Source organism: Sapajus apella, unplaced genomic scaffold (assembly GCF_009761245.1).
Source record: "Sapajus apella isolate SASKATOON/1434 unplaced genomic scaffold, GSC_monkey_1.0 scaffold123, whole genome shotgun sequence".
NCBI classification, from domain to species: domain Eukaryota; kingdom Metazoa; phylum Chordata; class Mammalia; order Primates; family Cebidae; genus Sapajus; species Sapajus apella.
The window spans coordinates 2,143,761-2,165,200 of record NW_022437063.1 but is presented as its reverse complement, the minus strand read 5'-3'; the positions used below and the strand labels follow the sequence as shown (position 1 = coordinate 2,165,200).

General features: G+C 50.8%; 1 protein-coding gene across 3 annotated transcripts in view; it reads left to right on the top strand.

Annotated features, from left to right (window-relative positions):
• The window catches only part of PHF21B (PHD finger protein 21B), a 114,289-nt gene that overhangs the window by 76,018 nt on the left and 16,831 nt on the right, over nt 1-21,440 (top strand). For all 3 annotated transcript variants that reach the window (XM_032261427.1, XM_032261426.1, XM_032261428.1), the window contains exons 3-5: nt 871-963; nt 5,358-5,708; nt 8,246-8,386. In XM_032261427.1, the coding sequence (XP_032117318.1) occupies nt 871-963; nt 5,358-5,708; nt 8,246-8,386 (585 nt within the window). The remainder of the gene's footprint in view (nt 1-870; nt 964-5,357; nt 5,709-8,245; nt 8,387-21,440) is intronic.

The following is a 21,440-nucleotide window of genomic DNA, read 5'->3' as shown; positions in this document are numbered from 1 at the left end:
AAAAATAAATAATAATAACTGCTCTATCAGGGGCTGTGGGTAGCGGTGGTTCCCACAAAAGGAGACTTTAGACAAGGCACCCCAAAACCCACCTCCTATACGTGTGTGGGCCTGGAATTCCCGGGAGGGTGTCGCCTCCCTTCCCCCTCCCCTAAATGTGCACCCTGCTACCATCCCATCATGTGTTGGAGAGACCCCCATTTTGGGGGGCTGGGATTTGAGGGGCTTGTCGGGGCATACCCTGGTCATTCCCCCTCCTGAGGCACTCAGTGCAGATATGCACGAAGGGCCTAAGAAATATTCCCGCATTTTGACCCATGAATCCCTGTTTTCAGACTCTCCTACAGAAATACTCTGTGATGTGGAACTGGATTTATCCACAAAGATGTTCACCGCAGCATTGTTTACTAACTGGAAAAAGACGGGGCTAGAACCCAAATTTCCAAGAGGAGGGGACTGGCTGAGGAAATACCATTATGTCTGCTGAATGGAAGACCCCGTAGCCATTAAAGGAGTGATTTATGAAGATTGGAGCGACATCACACCTTGTCCTTAAATGAAAGTAGAAAAATAGGTTACAAAAATTCTATATATAGCTGTGTGAAAGATTCACTTAGAAAAGGAAGCCAGTGTGTAACAAAGGGGAATTGGTTTCTGGGCAGTGCTCTCTTTTCCTTTCTCTAGTTTCCAAACTTTCTTGAAGGAATATCGATGACCATTGTGATTTTTTAAAAATCATAATTAAGAAAGGGAAGAATAGAAGTTGCTGTCCCCAAGGCAGCTGCCCCTTGCTTGGCGAGGCTGGGGCGACGTGTCTGGTCTGGGCCGCGTGTGCGTCCGGGCCCAACGCTGCCCGCCTCTCTCTTTCAGGCTTTGGGAGCGATCACTGCAGTGCCTGTCACGGGTCCTCAGGTCAGCTCCTTGCAGAGGTTGGCCGGGCAAGGAGCGGCAGTGCTACCTCAGGTAAGCAGCCCTCGTGCGGGCCCTGGGGCGTCCGTTTGTCTGTCCCCACAGTCTCTGTTCCTAACCTGTCAGCCCTGAGGTTTCTGGTGGGCACGGGGACAGGCGGAACCCGTGCCCTCTCAGCCGGAACTTCCCCTCTTACCTCCTGCACCCATTCTTCAATGGCAACATTTGGACCAGGTAAGTTTTTTCAGCAAGGAATTAGGAAATCAATTATTGGGTCATGACCAGAATTTTTAAAAATGGAGTAAATTAGGCCAGACTGAAATAGAATGGAAATGTCAAGATGCATCCTATGCATTATTACTTGAACAATTTTTTTCCAGACTGGGTGACTACATAACGTGTATATTTTGACTGTGGGTTATGGTCAAGAAGTTTGAGACACTCTGGACGAGAGGATTCATTTCAGGGGCAGCACAGACTCCAGGCCAGGTGTCCTGGCTTCTAGTCCAGGGTCCCCCGGATTGAACTCCACCCTTTCCCCCAGTCACCTGACCTCTCACCCTTCCTGGGGTGAGGCTTCTTACCTGCAGAGGGACTGGCGCAGCTGCTGGCTCCATCCATCGGTGGCCATGAGGGTTGTCAGGGGACAAAGCATTTGTTGTTTCTTTTCTTTTCTTTTTTTTTTTTTAAGATGGGGTTTCATCATTTTGGTCAGGCTGGTCTCGAACTCCTGACCTCAGGTGATCCGCCCACCTCAGCCTCCCAAAGTGCTGGGATTACAGGCATGAACCGCCGCACCCGGCCGGGGACAAAGCATTTTTAACCACGCCTGGTACAGAGCAAATGCCGGGTAATTATTAACCAATTCCCTTAGTACCACAAGCTTAGCTTTGTTGAGCACCTGCTGAATACAGCATACTAGGCCAGGGGCTGCCAGTGGTAAAGACCAAGACGGCCCCTGCCTGTCCTGGGGCTTCAGGGCTGGACAGATTCCCCCAGCTAGAGGATGGTGAGAGGTGGCTGCCCTGGGCGTCTCATCCACATGGCAACTTTCCTCAAGTGCCCACTTGAGCTGAATCAGAGTCTAGAACAGGGGTGTCCAATCTGCGTTTCCTTGGGCCACATTGAAAGAATTGTCTTGGGCCGCATATAAAATTCACCAACAGTAACAGTAGCTGATGAGATGAAGGGAAAACAATTGCAAAAATAATCTCATAATGTTTTAAGAAAGTTTGAATTTGGACCACATTCAAAGCCGTCCTGGGCTGCATGTGGCCTGTGGGTGGGACAGGCTTGGTCTAGAGGGAGGACAGACAAGGAAAAACAGATGCTGTGAGCCCAGGGTGATTGGGCCATGCCAGAAGGAGACACAGCGGTGGCGGGAGCCCTTAGGAAGCTTGCTGCACACCTGGACATCAAGAAAGGCTTCCTGGAGGAGGCAGTGCTTGAGCTAGGCCTCAGGGTGAGAGGACATTGCAGGCTGAGGTGGAGTTAGGCCTCAGAGGGAGAACCCCCCAGGAGGAGGGCACAGGGTGAGAAATAGAGGCAGAGGTGGCAGGGAGAGACCCGAATCTAATCACTGAGGGAGTCATGGAGGCGGAGTGGCCACCGGGGGCCCCTGGGGACCTTAGAGGCAGGCTTCCCCAGTTGGTGACCTGCGGGCAGCAGGGAGCTATATGAGGCTTCAGAGCAAGGGAGGCTCCAGGGAGAGGCTGCCAATCAGGGCCAGTGCTATTTTCCTCCGCCCCGCACCCACCCTTCCTCCTCTCCCCCTTCTGCCTCCTGGACCTCTGTCTCCATGTTTTATCCTTGCTGTCCCCACCCCACAAACGTCTGTACCTGCCATTGGCCTGCTGGCCTCCAGGATGGTCAGCTCAGGCCAGAATGTGTCTGGTGCATGCTGGGTCCAGCTGCCGGCTGCTGCTGTCCCAGGAGGCTCTCAGGGATCAGAGTAGGCAGGCTGTGATGGAGCCAGCCTGGCGGGGTGACCATAGACCCAGAGAAAGGAGAGAGGGCGAGGACAGGGTGGCCCCTGGGGCTTTCTGGCCTGGGGCTGCACACAGCCTGGGGGGGACACAGGCTGAAAGGCTGTAAGCTCCAGGGTCCCCCGTAGGTGTTCTCTCTGGAGTGGCTCAGGCCAGATCCTCAGCTCCCAGCTGAGCTTAGTTTCTGTGTCTGGCATCTGATTCACACTGGCTCACTGATGCCCAGAGTCTGCTTACATAGGGTGGGTGGCCAGGGGCAACAGGAACACGTGGGTAAACCCCAGATACCAGGGAGGTGCCGACAGAACACAGAACGGCCACTGCCACAGCTGAGGTCCTCGCTGACCACCACTGGGGCATCCATCCGCCCCCATGCCAGTCCTCTTCAGAGGCGGAGAGCAGCAGTTTCCCAACGGGTGGGTGTCTGCAGCTGAGGGCTGGCAGAACTAAGAAGAAGGGTTCTTTCTGAAGTTTTCCGCCTTTGACGTTGAAGTTTGTGTTGGGCTGTAAGCCTGGCACTGGGGGCCGAGAGCCCTGACTGCTGGTGTGGAGGGCAGAGTGGCAGGAACCCAGGCTGGTCACATCGCCTGCCCGTGGTGTGGCCAGGGCCCTGATGTGGGAGGCCAGGCTCATTTTGCTGAGGATTCAGCACAGCAGGGGACACAGAGATCATTAGACTCAAGGGCCATTTCTGTGTCAGGCACTGGCAGGGAGCTCACAGACATGATGCCACCCGACCGAAGAGCCCTCTGTGCCCTGGTGACCTCCCCAAGACCACAGGGCCCTGTAAGAGCCACCCTGGACCACTCCCTCCACATGCACCACTGGACACAGGGTGGGAGGAGATGGGCGGGGCAGCACAGCCTCTGTGCCCTCACTGATGCCAGACAGGCTTGTACAAGTCCTGGCTCAAGCCCCACTGCCCTGATGATAACGACTGTAGGGTCATATTCCTGGTGAGTCTCCACTGCACACCTCAATTTACTCGTCTGTAGAATAGGACGGGATGCCCACTCTGCAGTGAAGGTGCAGCGGGGCTCAGATGAGAAGGTAGGTCGTGGTCCTCCTCCTCCTCTACCAAGTACCAGCTCGACCAGGGAGACCCCCCCCACCCAGACGGCGCTGAAGGAAATGAGAGGCAGACACCCAGAGAGAACAGCAAAGTGGGTCTATCCCGGGGGACCAGCAGCCTGCAGAACTGAGCCTCGGGCTGACAGCATTCTGGGCTGAAGCTTGAGCAGATGCTCATCCATGTAGTTAGTCTCTCTGAACAGGTGATTATTATTAACAAACAGCTGTTCTGTATTTTCTCATAACACAAAAATATACAAAGTAGGCAGCTGTTGCCAGCTTACCGCTGATAACAAGCAAGCTAAAAGGTATTCTCCACGAGGGAGCCACAGGGGCAGGGTCAGATATCTTAAAGAATTGTTTTAACCGGTGTGTGACATGTACACATTTTCCTGCCACTTTGGAATGCCCCAAGTAGGTTTTCACTTGGGGCGGAGGGCTAGGTTTTTCTTGCCATCGCTCTTCCTGGCAAATAGTATATTCTGTCATACACCCAGCATTCACCAACATTCATAAACTGAGCATCTCTCAACACCCATGCCCTTGTCTCTAGGGACGTGATATTGGCATGGACCTCCCAGGGTTGGCGTGTCCTCCTCTGGGGCACGTGGTGCTTCTGGTTCCGTGCATGGGGTCAATGGTGGTAGCTCTGATGGTGGGAATTCTACCCATCATCAGGAACACTGCTGGGTGCGGGGCTGGGCACTCAGTCAAGTACACCCAGCGCTTCCTGTGTGTTTTCTTTCTTCCAACCCCCAGTACGTCTCATCGCCCCATGCACATGAGGGATCTGGCCCGGTTCAGGTGTGTCACTAGGACCCCAGAGGAGCCAGGATTGGCCCCAAACAGTCTGTCCAGAGCCCTGGCCTGAACCCGGCTGCCCATGGCTGCCCTCTGCACACCTTCACTGTTGTCGAAGAGTGCCGTAGCAGTCACTTGTGCCCAGCTCTGTGGTTTTCATGGGAGCACAGCAGCCCCCACCCAGATTGAGAAGCAGAACTGGGCAGGGCCCAGCAGCCCTCGCAGCCCCTCGCAGTCCTGGCCGAGGGGCAGCACTTTCCAGACTTCCAAGGCCAAAGGGGGCTTTGCTGCTTGGGACTTGATCTGCAGGGCATCCTACTGCACAGACTGTCCCCTCGTGTCCATCCTCCCCGCTGCGAGGGTCTGGGGTCCAGAGCAGCCCTTCCTGAGCCCTGTGGCCAGTTGGTGCAAGCCCAGGAGGAGGGAGGCATTGGGGTCAAGGTCTCACCCACTGTGAGGCTGTGACGGGCTCTGCTCTTTCCAATGCTACACCCGCCCCTTGAATACAGGAAGTCTCTGAGCCAGGGCGGCCCCTCCCCTGCGCTCCTGTGTGTCCACCTGTCTGACCACACACCTATCCCTTCTTCCCAGGTTAGGCCAAAGACTCTGATTCCAGACAGCCTCCCCATTGCCCCGGGCCGGGACCGGCCACCCAAACAGCCCCCAACATTCCAGAAGGCCACCGTGGTCAGCGTCAAGAACCCCAGCCCAGCCCTCCCCACTGCCAATAACACTGTCAGCCATGTGCCAGCGCCCGGCAGCCAGCCTCAGGCCCTCGCCGAGCCCTCCGCCCTCGCCTCTCCGCTGACCAGTGCCGGTGTGGCCTACGCCATCATCTCCACCTCCCCCAGCAATGCCACCGCCATGGCCCCCAGCACCGCCGTGTCTGTGGTCAGTGACAGCATCAAAGTTCAGCCCCTCCTCATCAGTGCTGACAACAAGGTGAGTGCCTACAGCAGGCTCCAGAAAGGGCGTGCAGCCACATGCAGGAGGCTGAGGGCAATCATACAGGGAGGACCAAATGAACACGCCTAGGCAGAATGAATGACCAGGAGGCGGAATGATCACGTGGCCAAATGAATGAATGGGGCAGAAACAGAAGAGAGAATAGATGAATGGAGTGTGAACACATGATTAAGGGAGTGAATCAGGGAACGAATGAATGAACATGTGATCCAAAGATGGTGTGGCTGAAGGAATTAACATCAGTGGAAAAGGAGTGATTGGTCAATGAATGAATTCATTCAAATGATTAACCAATTAATGACGTGGCTGAATGAGTGACTAGAAGAGATATTGATTCTGTCTCTGCTGGTGGAGTCAGATGATCAAGGGCTTTTTTTTTTGTTTTGTTTTGTTTTTTTTTTTGAGATAGAGTCTCGCTCTGTTGCCGAGGCTGGAGTGCAATGGCACGATCTCGGCTCACTGCAACCTCTGCCTCCCAGGTTCAAGTGATTCTCCTGCCTCAGCCTCCCAAGTAGCTGGGATTCCAGGCGAGTGCCACCATGCCCATCTAGTTTTTGTATTTTTAATAAAGACGGAGTTTCACCATGTTGGTCAAGCTGGTCTCAAGCTCCTGACTTCATGATCCTCCCGCCTCAGCCTCCCAAAGTGCTGGGATTACAGGTGTGAGCCACAGTACCTGGCCAAGGCTGTCTTTACCCCACTGCCCAAGTGCACAATCTCCCATAATTTCTTTGCCAAGATTTAAAACTAAAACTAAGGTCCTCCCGCTGTTCCCTCCGAGCTCCTGGTGGTTATTTATGCTGTTTGAGGCCTTCGGGGCTGCCTCATCCCTGCCACCTCCTGTCTATGGCCTCTTTCTCTCTCTGCCTCATTTGGGGTCTGCCAGGCCACCCCTCTCTTGCTTATGGCTGGGGTGCCTTCTGCCTCCCCAGCCTGGATGTTGACGGCTAACCCTCATGTGACCTGGTGCTGTGGCACCGAGTGCTTCCCGGGAGTCCTGCGCTTGCAGGCCCTCCCACCCACTCTCAAAGAATTCACAGTCTGAGGAGTTGTCATGGGCTGTGGCGGGATGGCAGGTGTATCCCAGGAAGGTGCCTGATCCAGGCTAGGTGCTTAGCAGATGTTGGAATGAGTGTGTCTTTTTCACTGCAACTGCACCAGCGTTTCATGTTGGCCGTTTAAACACCATTTTTGCTCATTTACTAGGCACACAGATGCCTCATTGTTAAAAGTTGAATTCCCTTGGTTGCTGTTAAGCTTGAATGTTTTTCTTATACTTCTTAAGAGTTCAGTCTTCTCATTTGGGACTTAAGAATATTCTCTGCCCTTTTTTTCTATTGGAGATCTTAAATGTTTTTCTTCCCATGAATATAAAGAGAGATTTTTTTCTATGCAGATTATGAGGTTTTAAAAATGTGATAGAAAGAGGAAGACAGAGCTTCTCTTAAGCCAGCAGAAAAATGGGACATGTTTTCTTTTTGTGCCCAAAAGCCTCAAAATCATAAGGCAGTCACCACCTGTGCTTAGGGGAAAACAGAAAAACACCCAAGTTCAAGTAATTCCTAGTTTGAGCCAGACTGCGGCTGATGGATCCCAGAGAATTCCTCTTCCTCGTGAAATCCAACAGTTCCTTCCCAGTTTCCTGTCCAAAGAAATAAAATGGTAGAGCTAAAGATGGAGTAGATCCTGGCCCCGGGAGAGGCTGGCTGGATAGGTGCATTTCAGGCAGGTTTTCAGCATCACACCCTTTCATCAAACCAGAGCATCCCCTGAGTCCTGAGGAAGGCTGGCTAATTGGTGTGGGGGGGGGGGGTGCCGAAGGGTGGCATTCGGAGACCCCTGTCCCCTCCCCCATCCACCGCGCGAAGGGCCTCATGGAAGTAAAAAAATAGAACATTATTCCCACCTGTGCCCCCAAGCCAGGCTTGAGTGTCTCAGACCCTGTGACAAGGGGAAGGAGAAGTGCGGCCTGACTGACCTGGGGGACTTCCCAGGACCTCTGCCTCCTGACCGGATGGCAAGGAGCAAGTCTGAGCTCTCGTGGCCTCAGTTCACCTGCCTCTGGGCTGGGGATGAGAAGTCCTTGCTGCCTGAATGTGCACAGCCTCCCTGGGGAGAGGCATGGCCACTTTCACTGATGACCAACCTGAATCTCAGAAGCAGTGACTTCCCTGAGGCCACACAGCTGGGAAACGGTGGGGCATGGCAGGAACCCAGGACTTCCAGATTCTTAAGCCAGGCCCTCCCCATGGTGGAAAAGGTGTGTCAGGAGGGGCAGGTGCTGGACACACCGTGGTGCAAACCACCCGGTTCCCGGGGATCCGCCCTCCCAGGATAGCCCGGCCCAGACTCTATTCCTCAACCCCTGCCACGTGCCCTACCAGCTACCCCCCCGGCCCTGTCACTCTTCCCTTCCTCCCTGTGCCCCTCACCCTCTCTCTCAGCCCCCTCCACCTGTCCTTACACCTCCCTCCCCATCACTGTCCCCTTCACCCCTCCACGGCATCTTCCAGGTCATCATCATTCAGCCTCAAGTGCAGGCACAGCCCGAGAGCACGGCAGAGTCACGGCCACCCACGGAGGAGCCATCTCAGGGAGCTCAGGCCACCAAAAAGAAGAAGGAAGACCGGCCCCCGACCCAGGAGAACCCTGAGGTAGGATGGCCTTCTCCGGAGGGCCCAAGCCCTGCTCAGCCCATGGGTGCCATCTGAGGCTGCTGTGCATGGCGGGGATAGCTTCACTGTGGGATGGTCCTGACAAGCCACAGGCAGAGCTGCTCTGTGCAGTGGGGGCCCAGGGTAGGGCCTCACCCAGCAAGCCCAGGTCTTGGCTGTCCTATCTCAGGGAGAAGTTGGCTGAACGGCAGTGTGGGGCGGTGGTTAGCACAGGTTCTAGAACCGTTCTTCCTGGGTCCTGCACTACCCATTTCCAGCAGTGTGACCGTGGGCAATTTGCGTCTGTTTGCTCATCTGTAAGGTGGGAATGGCAGGGCATCCTTCCTCCCAGGGCTGCTGGGAGGATTCCATGAGTTCATGTCTGCTGAGCCCCCTGGACAGCACCTGGCAAGGACTTCTGGCCATTACACCCCATCCCAGGGTCCCCAGCTATGGGCCCCTCCGTCCTGAGTCTAGGAGGGAAAGGGGCTCCCAGCCCTGAAGCAGCCTGTGCCTCTTTTCTGCCATGGCCAGTCCTGGGTGTGTAGAGGTGACCAGAGCAGGACCCTGGGCACTGTAGAAGTAGCTGTGCCCCTGGCTGGCGTGAGAGGTGCAGTTGTCTCCTGAAACTTCCTGGAGAACTTGCCAGAAATTGCCTGTAACTCCACCTCCCCCACACACCCTCTGAAGGAGGCCAGATAAATAAGCTCATATTGAACCATCCAAATACACAGTGGACCCACAGCGTCTGCACTGACGGGGACAGCAGCTGACTCAGGGCCTTCCTTTGCTGAATCGGTGGTGGCAGCACCGATTCAGGATGGGGTGTAATTGCCAGAAGTCCTTGCCAGGTGCTGGAGCCTGGTCCTCGGCAGCCTAGGCCAGCACCAGCCCTCACCCTCCTCTCTGGGTCTTTTCCATTCAGTGCTTCCCACATGGTTTCCATTTCTTTTTTTTCTTTATTCCTTTTTTTCTTCTTTTGAGATAGAGTCCCACTCTTTGACCCTTGCTGGAGTGCAATGGCACCCTCATAGCTTGCTGCAACCTCAACCTCCCAGGCTGAAGCAGTCCTCCCACCTCAGCCTCCCAAGTAACTGGGACCACAGGTGCACACCACCACTTGTGGCTAATTTTTTAATGTTTTGTAGAGACAGGGTGTAGTAGTCTGTTTTCACTCTGCTGATAAAGGCATACCCAAGACTGGGAAATTTACAAAGGAAAGAGGTTTAATGGAGAACTCACCAGTTCCACATGGCTGGGCAAGCCTCACAATCATGGCAGAATGCAAGGAGGAGCCAGTCACATCTTACATGGATGGTGGCAGGCAAAGAGAGAGCTTGTGCAGGGAAACACCCATTGTTAGATCCATCAGATCTCATGAGATTTACTCACTCTCACGAGAACAGCATGGGAAAGACCTGCCCCATAATTCAATTACTTCCCAGCAGGTCCCTCCCACAACACATAGGAATTCAAGATAAGATTTGGATGGGAACACAGCCAAACCATATCTCAGAGTCTCTCCATGTTGCTCAGGCTCGTCTCCAGTTCCTGGCCTCAAGCCTCAAGTGATCCTCCTGCCTCAGCCTCCCAAAGTTCTGAGATTACAAGTGTGACCCACCAAGCTCAGATTCAGTTTCCTTTTCCCTCCCTGCTATGCCCTTCGTTTCACAAGACTGAGTTGGGACATGTTGTCCCCCAGCAGTGGTTTCTAACCACCCTGTCCCCAACAGCAGCACCCCACCCCGAACCCCCGGGCCCCTGCAGCTCCCAACAATTCTTCCCATCAACATACTGTCATTACCAAAGGAAACCTGTCATCCATCCCTTCACTTTTTCCTTTAGTTGTTCAGTATGCCTTCGAGTTTGCTCCCTGCTGGGCTCTGTGCCAAGGGATGGGGACATCAGGATGCAGGCAGCCATGATCCTTGCCCTCGGGAAACTCGCTTCCATGGGTAGAGACAGAGGTGGCTACAAAGTACTCTAACGGGTTCAAAAATGTCATTGTCGTGAGAGAATTCTAAATGAAGGGCTGCAGGAGGTGAGGGCAGAGGGAGAGAGCTGTTTTCTCCTGGAAGGACTGAGGAAGGCTTTGGAGGGAAGGGTCATGGTCTGCAGGGGTAGAGGAGTTGCTAGGATCCAGCAGAGAACAGGAGGCAGAGGGGGACTCACCAGCCAGAGGGTACTTCATGGGCAGTGGCGTGGGTGTGGGAAAGGACTCCACACACCCAGAGCAGTCAGCGGGGCTTTTGGACCGCAGTAGGGGGTCAAGACAGATGTCGGAACCTCGTCCTGGAGGGCCTGAAGGCAGACTGCCACAGTGGAGCTTTATTCTTAGACAGTGGGGAGCTATGGAATATCTTTGAGCAGAAGAATGACTTAATTATTGTCCTTCAACATGTCCAAAAACCAATGAAGTCAAAGAGCTAAGTGAGGCTGCGGTGCGAACCAAGTCTCCTCTGTGGCCCTGAGCCTAATCACCTCAAGAAAGTCGGTTCCAGCTGTGCGCGGTGGCTCACACCTGTAATCCCAGCACTTTAGGAGGCCAAGGCGAATGGATCACCAGAGTTCGGCAGTTCGAGACCAGGCTGACCGACATAGAGAAACCCTGTCTCTACTACAAATATAAAATTAACCAGAAATGGTGGTGTGTGCCTGTAATCCCAGCTACTTGGGAGGCTGAGGCAGGAGAACTGCTTGAATCCAGGAGACGGAGATTGCAGTGAGCCGAGATCGCGCGACTGCACTCCAGCCTGGGTAACAAGAGTGAAACTCCATCTCAAAAAAAAAAAGAAAAGTCCTTTCCATTCTGTGGCAGCGTCTGAGCACCTGCGTGTGCACGGTGAGGCCTGGCCCCGCTTGCAGCCCAGGGCTCCCATGATGACCCTCCTGTCCTCTCTTGGGGTTCAGCTTCATCCTTAATATTTGGGAAGGCATTCTGGGTGGATTCTCTTTGTTCTCTCAAAGTATTTAATGTATCTTAGTCAATTATTGTGCATTTATACAATTAGTATAATTACATCTAATTACCTAATTAGTGTAAACATATGCGATGACTTAAATAGATAGAACTTGCAATTACAGCACATCCTGGAATAAAAATCCTTATTAAAGTTTATTTTAAAAGAAGACCGAGGCTGGCCGTGGTGGCTCACACCTATAATCCCGGCACTTTCAGAGACCAAGGCAGGCAGATCACCTGAGGTCAGGATGGCTACAGCGTACTCTAACTGGTTCAAAAATGTCATGAGTCATGAGAGAATTCTAAATGAAGGGCTGCAGGAAATCAGGGCAGAGGGAGAGAGCCGTTTTCTCCTGGAAGGGCAGAGGAAGGCTTCAAGACCAGCCTGGCCAACATGGTGAAACCCTGTCTCTACAAAAATACAAAAAATTAGCCAGGTGTGGTGGCACATGCCTGTAATCCCAGCTACTTGGGAGGCTGAGGTGGGCAAATTGCTTGAACCCGGGAGGCAGAGGTTGCAGTGAGCCGAGATCCCATCATTGCACTCCAGCCTGGTGACAGTGCGAGTCTCCATCTCCAATAAATACATAAATAAATACCAACAAGAACGGTGCTGCACAGACTGCTGGACCTTGAACCTGTCAGTGAAGTGTCTGTCAGATCCCAGAAACCCGACAACAGCAGCTGCCCCCAGAAATGTCACGTCATGAACCAGTCAGGAGCCCAGGGTCATCCGGTAAGGGTGTGGATTTTTGTGAAGAAACATGATTGGTGACTTTGCCATCAACGCGGCTCCCCAGAAAGTGACACTCGCCCTCAGCAGGGCAGGTGCGGGACGGCCAGCCCGGGAGGTGCTTGGAGCCATGCTAAATGGCAACAGGGGCTGCAGCAGAAGCAGACGTCGAGTCCAGCAGTGTCCCAGAGTGACTCATTCACCATGGAAGGAATATTCCAGTAGCTCTGAACCCCTGCAAGGTCCATGCGGGGAACTGCAGAATGAGATAGGACCACCTAGGAGAGCGCTGGCTGCCACCTGTTCCTGCTCGGCATTGGTCAGTTTCAGGCCTCACAGGAAGCAGCCTCTGCATCAGGGACTGTTGTTAGCCCATGGTACAGATGGGGACGCTGGGGCCCAGAAGCACTGATCCTCAGAGTTGCGAGCCATACCCAGGTGTCTGGCCTCAGAGTCTGTGCCGTGAAACCTTGCTACTGGAGATGCCGCCTCTGCCTTTGGTCAGGCCGAGTGGAGGTCAGATTTGGGGTGAGAATCAACTGCTTGGGACCCGAACCACTCAGTCTCGAAGAGGCTGCCCGATACTTTGAGTTCTCATCCTTCCCTGACTTTCCTGGGATTCTGGCTCCTGACCCAGGGCGCTCTCTGCTCCCTCCTGTCCCAAGCCCCATAGGCTTCCTTAGGGCAGAGCCGCAGCCTTCTCCATGGCCACCCATTATGCTGGCTGCAGCCGGCTGCCCTCAGATCAGCACACGCTCTGCATGGGGCAGTCAGAGCTAGGTCCCAGCCCCACGCTAGCCTGGACTGCAGCCCAGCCCTGCACCTCTCTGGACAAGCCCTGTTCACACGTTTCGTCTCTGTGCCCGGCCCTCCTTCCTGTCTCATATCTGCCCAGGGCTGCTGCAGTGGACCCTGGCTGGCCTCCCTGCCCCTGGATGGGTTCTGCCCTGTCTGTTCACCCTACAAATGATCTTCCTCAAATTCAGAAGTAATTAAGTCACTCCCTCTCTTAAAATCCATCCAAGCACCCAGTCTATCAGGAAGGCTCTGGGTGCTCACATGAATGGACCCTTGTGTTTCAAACCCACAGCAACCACAGATACAGTGGAGAGACAGACGTGATAATGATGGAGGTGAATGCTGCTGTGTCCCTAAAACACAGCAGCCAGGGACCGGCATCCTCAGCCGTCAGTCTCCAGGTTCAAAATGGAGCGAGGGTGACCCTGAAAGTGAGCAGCTCACACAGGGCAGTGGGTCCCAAGAATTCCTTGGGCAAGAGACAAGTGGACCAGGCTCCTCTGCTGGTCTGGGCCACCGCCGGACCTGGGGAGGTGGCCAACACTGAGGCAACTGCAAACTTGCTGAAAGGGAAGGGAAGTGTGAGGGAGAGCAAAGGAAAATTGTGCCCGGATAAGTCTCGATGGAATTCCAACATACACGAGATGGCACGCCAAGGGCGTCGATCAATGAGATCAGCATTTGGAACATGAATTTATTCCAGATGAAGTCGGTTGTGCTAAATAGCAACAGCTTTTAAACAAGTGTTTAGGATGCTCAAAGAAAGGAGTAATATCTAAAATGAATAAAAAATAAGCACAGAAATCAGGGAAATAAGATTAGATGAACATAAAAATTTGAAAATCTGATCATGAAAAACATGGTGATTGGATGCAATTTGAAAAGCTTACTAGACAGCAGGAACAGAGATAATTAGTGCTTTGGAATAGGACACCATGCATGTGGCATAGAGATGCATACATGTAAGAGAAAAACCTGGGGCTGGCCATGGTGGCTCATGCCTATCCTCCCAGCCCTTTGGGAGGCCAAGGCAGGCGGATCACCTGAGGTCGGGAGTTCGAGACCAGCCTGACCAACATGGAGAAACCCGTCTCTACTAAAAATACAAAATTAGCAGGGCATGGTGGTGCAGGCCTGTAATCCCAGCTACTTGGGAGGCTGAGGCAGGAGAATTGCTTGAACCCAGGAGGCAAAGGTTGCAGTGAGCCAAGATCATGCCATTGCACTCCGGCCTAGGCAACAAGAGCGAAACTCCCCACCCCACCCCCCCCAAAAAAAAAGAGAGAGCAAGAGAAAAACCCAGGAACAGGTAGGGACAGAAAGCAAGCAGGGAAACCTCACCTTCGCCTCATGGAGATTTCAGCAGGAGGGACTGGGTGTGGGGCAATGGAGCAGGTGGAGAAGCGAAGCTGAAGAATGTCCCAGGATTGAAGAGCACCAGTTTCGAGTTTTTAAATCAAAAGTAGACTCTGTCTCTCAGGCAGGACTAATGAAAGCAAACCCAGGAAGCTAGAAATTGATGTCAAAGATAAAGAGAAAAAAACATAAAAACTACCAGGGCAAAAACAGCGGAATACCAGATGTGCAGGGGGCCTCCAGCAGCCTCAGCCAGACGACCACAGAGCAGTAAATATCTGCAGACTGCAGAGGGAAAGTGCTGCCAAGTCAGTATTTTATGCCCAGTTAAGTTGTTTTTCAAGAGCAAGGATGAAAGACATTTTGTACATAGGAAGACTAAGGGTTTTATCACCCACAGACCATCCTTAAAAGAACTGCTTTAGCCAGAAGAGGGTGAAGCCAGAGACAGCCAGTGGATATAAGAAACAACAGTGCGTGTATAGACTGCTAAATTACAGGTTTAAGTGTAGACTGCAAAAGAAAAAAAAACAGTTTTGTTTTACAAAGCAGATGAAAGGAACATTTTAGGCAACAATAACAAATTGGTTGGAAGTGATGTTCTAGAGGGAGTTAAAACACACCAGCCGGGCTTGGTGGCTCATGCCTGTAATCCCAGCACTTTGAGAGCCCGAGGAGGGCAGATCACTTGAGGTCAGGAATTCGAGACTATCCTGGCCAACATGGTGAAATCTCATCTCTACTTAAAGTACAAAAATTAGCTGGGCGTGGTGGCACACGCCTGTAGTCCCAGCTACTCAGGAGGCTGAGGCAGGAGAATCGCTTGAACCCAGGAGGCGGAGGTTGCAGTGAGCCAAGCTCGCACCACTGCACTGTAGCCTGGGCGACAGAGTGAGGCTCGTCTCAAAAAAATGAACACGTCAAGACCAGTGTAGTTTAGGGAACCCAGACTTCATTAGAAAAGTGTATAGTTAGAAACGTGCTCAAAACATTTAGGCTAGTCAGTGAAAAAAATGTAATGCCACTTCTAATTTCTAAATCAGCAGAGGGGAAAAAAGTGAATATCGAGCTTTTTTCCCCCTAGAAGATAGGAAATGAAAAAATAAAAAATACACTGAAAATGCAAAATAAAATGGAAGAAATAAGTCCAAATAACTCAGTAACCATAAAAAATGTGAATGAAATCTTCCTACTCACAGAGAAGTGGAAACAGGCTTAAAAACAACACAGTCCAGTTGTATGCTGTTTGTCTGAGGCATACCTAAATAACACGAGACAGGTTGAAAGGAATGAAACAGACATTAATGTCAATACTAAGGGTACGTCCATCAAGATAATTTAATAGTCACAAACTCATGTGCGTCATAGCAACATCCCAGTGATGTGGGGACCTAATAGCAGAATTGTAAGGCAAATTGGACAAATCCACAGAAAATGGTTTTGAACACATGTCTATCAGAATGAAGCCAGTCAATCTCACAGGGCAAAAAGACTAGGCTGAGCTTCTATTAGGAACAGGGCAGCTGCTTAGAACTGAGACTCCCCCTGAATCCCTTATAAACTAATAGCAACAAGATATTTTTCTGCATTTTACGGATTTCAGACATGAGCAGAGCATCAGCAGACCGGGCAAGAAGCGTTAGTGTCGTCAGAGGCAGCAGAGGTCAGGGTTGTGCAGGAAGCCCGAGGTGCAGTGAGCAGTGGCCAGCAGTGGTGTGAAGGACTCCAGAGAGAGCCAAGGAGCCACAGGCTGCAGAAAAAGTCAGTGGCATGCACTCCCTGAGGATCAGAAGTCCATCTTGAAGCGCAAAAGGAAAGAGAGTGACTGCGGAAGCTGGGCCTGAGAGCCTGCAGAGAGAATGTTCAGGAGGAGGGAGCGCTTAGTGGTGTCAGGCCTCAGAAAGTGCCAGACAAAATGTGCCTCCTGGAGGGGTTGCACCTGCAGCCTGTAAGGCATCCAGGAACAGGGAAGGTGGCAGAAACACTTAGACCATGGGGGAGAGGCAGAGGAGGCATGGTTAAACAGAGAATCTGAGGCATGAAGAACGAAGTCAATTGCCTTGGCAGGAGAGGCGGAGCCTTTGAATTGCTTCTAGAAGGCTAATGTAATCCCTTTCCCCACCAGCTACAAATCGCTGGTATAGGAAAATTCAGCTCATTTAGTTATGTTTAACAACAAAACAATATGAAACTGCTACAAACAAAAATACAGGAAAGAGTAGCTGTTTTTATCGTAAGATAAAGAATACTCACCAGGAAAAAAATCTGATATCCTACTGTGAATTTTTTTAAAAAGAGAAACTTAATAAAACAATCAGCACTGAGAAGGAAGCTTCAAAGCTAAAATACAACACAGATTTACAGAAGAGATGGCTAAGTGGCTAATGTACTGGAGAGAATGAACTATGAGCTGGAATTATTCGGGAAAAAATAATAAAACCATCCCAGAAATGGATGCATAGCGGAATGAACACGAGGGGACTATGGATACAGCAGAAGACACGTGAAGGGACACCAGAGGCAGAAGGGGGAAAAGTGTACGAAATTCAAAAAATAGTTATTTTATTTTTATATATTATTTATTAGGTTCTTCTTAAGAAATTTAGAACACCAGTTTGTGAGGATAAATTCATTCATCAGGGCAAACACAGATCTCAGGTAGTCCTGGAGCTGAGGCGTAGCTTTGATATTCGGTAAAATTTGTGAGTCCACAGCTTTTTGATGATCAGCGTTGCACGGCTCTGTAATCTTGTACTTCCCTGTTTCTGTGTCAAAGAGAGCTCACCTTCCTGGTGTCTGGGATTCTGCAGTTGCTCCTGCTTGAAGTAGGCATCAGTAAGATGTGTTGGGATTTTCACATTGCTGATACCAATTTTGGTTGAGGTGGCTGACAACGGCAAATTTCTGTTGTGTCCTCAGTTGAGGACCAGAGATTCAGACACAAGTAACGGCCACTGCCCGGCTCTTCAGGAAAACCGCCCTCTTGCCTCTATGGTGCCCAGTGAGGATGATGAGAGGTCCCAGGGGTGATGCTGGCTTGTGGTTTTCTCCCATGCTGCCTGAAGGGGTTTTCCCCATGGCTTAATAGCTTCCAAGGCACATCTTCAGTAAGATAATACCTAGGCATTGTGGGAAGTTGAACCACCTGGGTACCACCACTCTTGTGACCACCAACTATTTATAACAGTTGCAAGAACCTCCTCCTTTTTATTTTCAACCTTGGATTTAGTGGCTGAGTACTTCCTTTTGTACATGGCCTTTTTGGAATGCATAGCAGATTGGGAATATCTGCCAATTCCTCTGACAAGGATGGAATGTCAGCTGCAATGGGGCTTCCCCCTTCTTGGGCTTCTTAGCTTTGAGGTTCCCCCTTTTCACCTTGCCACCAGCATCAGCCTTCTTGGCTTCAAGTTTCTTCTCCTTAGTATCCAACTTCTCAGCATCTTGCAAGATGGGAAAGAGAACTCAGTAATGAGGTTTTAAGTTTCAAAGTAAGCAAAACCTACAGGAGGCAAGCAAAGAAGATACAACAGTTGTATAATGGGAAGCATCAAAGAAGGAAACCAGAATGGCAAAAACATTTCCATAATTTCCTGCTGATGTCAACGTGGCTGTCCTGTGGTTGGCACTGGCTTCTGTTTCCTGTTCATAACTTGTCCTCAAATGAGTGTGGGTGAAGCGGGACTCGGGGAGGGGCAGATGGTGTGAGGAAGCAGAGACATTCCCAGTGTTTTCCCAGCCCAGCCTTCCCAGGTCAGGCCAGTGAAATAGCTGCCAGCAGCTCAGGGCATCCTAGAGTCCCTGCCACTGTCCAGTTAGTTAGGCACAGGGCCCAGATGAGATACTTCAACCAGGTGGCACCAGACTGCTGCCAGACTGGTATTGATTGGCTGAGCCTCAGAATGGCCCCAGAATTCCCAGTCAGGCAGCTGTTAGCCGCCTCAGCTCCTCCACTGACCTTCCATCCATGTGAGTGCACATCTCACAGGACTGAATTTTACAGACCCCACTTTTCATAGTACGGTAATGCTTCACTTTTCAAAATATAATTCAAGGAAAATGTCCTGATGTTTTAAAAAGACTTTAATCTGCGTCTTGACACAGTAGGTCTCAGGGAAAGCTGATATGTGCTCTGGGGAAAAATATGCAACGCCAAGACACACCCAGTGAAGTTTCTGACTATCCGTGGAAACGAAAGAATCCTGTAGATGGCCAAGCCAAAAAAAAAAAAAAAAAAAAAGTCACTTTAGAGGAAAAGCAGTTAAGCTGGTGTCAACTTTTCCACAGCTGCGTTGAATTCCAGGATATAGCGTAACATCTGCAAGATAATAAAGGAAAGAAAGAATGAGCCAAGGATTTCTTACCCAGCCAAGCTGCCCTTCAAGTTTAAAGGCTGCAGATAAAAAGTTGTAAATCTAGCCAGGCACAGTGGCTCACACCTGTAATCCCAGCACTTTGGGAGGCCAAGGCAGGCAGATCACTTGAGGCCAGGAGTTTGAGACTAACCTGGCCAACATGTTGAAACCCCATCTCTACTAAAAATACAAAAATTAGCTGGGCACGGTGGCACGCACCTGTAATCCCAGCTACTCAGGAGGCTGAGGCAAGAGAATCGCTTGAACCTAGGAGGCGGAGGTTGCAGTGAGCCGAGATCGCACCATTGCACTCCAGCCTGGGTGACAGAGTGAGACTCTGTCTCAAAACAAAAAGGAAAATTAGCTGGGCATGGCGGTGCATGCCTATAATCTCAGCTACTATTGAGGCTGAGGCAGGAGAATCGCTTTAGCCCGGGAGGTGGAGGTTGCAGTGAGCCAAGATGGTGCCACTACACTCCAGCCTGGGCGACACAAAAAAGTTGTAAATCTTTTTTCTTTTTTTTTTTTTTTTTGAGACGGAGTTTCACTCTTGTTACCCAGGCTGGAGTGCAATGGCGCGATCTCGGCTCACCACAACCTCCGCCTCCTGGGTTCAGGCAATTCTCCTGCCTCAGCCTCCTGAGTAGCTGGGATTACAGGCAGGCACCACCATGCCCAGCTGATTTTTTGTAGTTTTAGTAGAGACGGGGTTTCACCATGTTGACCAGGATGGTCTCGATCTCTTGACCTCGTGATCCACCCGCCTCGGCCTCCCAAAGTGCTGGGATTACAGGCTTGAGCCACCGCGCCCGGCCTAAAAGTTGTAAATCTTTGGAGAACTCAGGAAATGTTGTTCCATGAGCCATTTATGAGAAACTGCTAGAGGCCCAAGCAACCAAGCGACATGGGGGAAATGTTGGTACCAGCATTGGGATGAGCATCGAATGTATTTATGGGTGAGGATGTCAGTATAGAATTTAAATATTATGTGCTCCAATAATATGTAAAAGATTCATTTAAGTAAAATTGAGAGGAGAAGGAGGGAAAGAAGGTAGGTAGTGGAAAGAGTTCTTGGATTATCTGTAGCAGCTGGGACTTTAAATGAATCAGAAATTACTATTTAAAGCTGAAAAATTAAAGATAACTATTTTTAACAGCATAGAAGTAAAAATCGGAAAGGATTAAACTATCTGAGATGATCTGGAAAACCCAAGAGAATTGCTGAAGAAGCTGCAGACAATAAGAGAATTTGGCATCACAGCAAGGTGTAAAATGAATGTAAAACTGTCTCTCATCTTCATTGCAACACACAGCGACCTGTTAGAAGCTTTACACACAACTCCATTTACAACTGCAGCGAAAAGATTAAATGCCAAGAATAAACATAGTAAGAATATTCAATATCTATTTGAGGAAAAATTTTAAAATCCCTTAAGACAGAAGAAAAGGAGGGAGAGGAGGAGGAGGAGGGAAAGAAGGAAGAAAAGAGAAGAGAAGGAAGAAGAGGCTGGGCACAGTGGCTCATGCCTGTAATCCCAGCACTTTGGGAGGCCGAGGTGGGCGGATCACCTGAGGTCAGGAGTTTGCGACCAGTCTGGCTAACATGGCGAAGCCCTGTCTGTACTAAAAATACACCAAGCGGGCATGGTGGTGGACAGCCATAATCCCAGCTACCTGGGGAGCTGAGGCAGGAGAATCGCTTGAACCTGGGAGGTGGAGGTTAAAAGTGAGCCAAGATCGCTCCATTGCACTTCAGCCTGGGTGACAAGAGTGAACCTCTGTCTCAAAAAAAAAGAAACAACAGAGGGGGCATTTCATAGATTTAAGTAGGAAAACATAAAACTGTCATTATCCCCAAAGTTAATTTATAATTTTAACATTCTAGTAAATCCACCAACTGATTCCCTCATTCTCAGAGCTCCCTAAGATGGTTTCTAAATTTCACATGAAAAAATAAGAGCCAGGGAAACTGAAGAGGAAAAGCAGTGAAGGGATATTCTAATCCTCCCGGTTATTAAAATAGACCCTAAAGCCTTGAGAACTGAACGTGTGGCAGGAGCTCCTGGAGAGGCAGATTTAAGAAACAAAATAGAAGGCCCAGAAATAGACCCAAATAGATCTACGAAAATTTAGCATATGATTAAAGTGGCTCCTTAAGTCAGTGAGAAGGGGAGAGATGGAATTTTCAGTAAATCGTATTGGAACAAGTGGGTAGGCACACCGAAAGCAACGAGTCCCCACTTCCCACTGCGCACACCAGGATCTGTTCCAAATGGACCGAAACTTTAAATGTAAAAAATGAAACTATAGGCCTGGTGTGGTGACCCACTCCTGTAATCCCAGCACTTTGGGAAGCCAAGGCGGGTGGATCGCCTGAGGCCAGGAGTTCGAGACCAGCCTGGCCAACATGGAGAAACCCCTGTCTCTACTAAAAATAGAAAAAATTAGCCAGGCGTAGTGGTGGGCGCCTGTAATCTCAGCTACTATGGAGGCCGAGGCAGGAGAATCGCTTGAACCCAGGAGGCGGAGGTTGCAGTGAGCCAAGATTGCACCATTGCACTCCAGCGTGGGCAACAAGAGCAAAACTCTGTCTAAAAAATAAATAAATAAAAGTGAAACTATAGGGCCGGGCGCGGTGGCTCAAGCCTGTAATCCCAGCACTTTGGGAGGCCGAGGCGGGTGGATCACGAGGTCAAGAGATCAAGACCATCCTAGTCAACATGGTGAAACCCCGTCTCTACTAAAAATACAAAAAATTAGCTGGGCATGGTGGTGCGTGCCTGTAATCCCAGCTACTCAGGAAGCTGAGGCAGGAGAATTGCCTGAACCCAGGAGGCGGAGGTTGCGGTG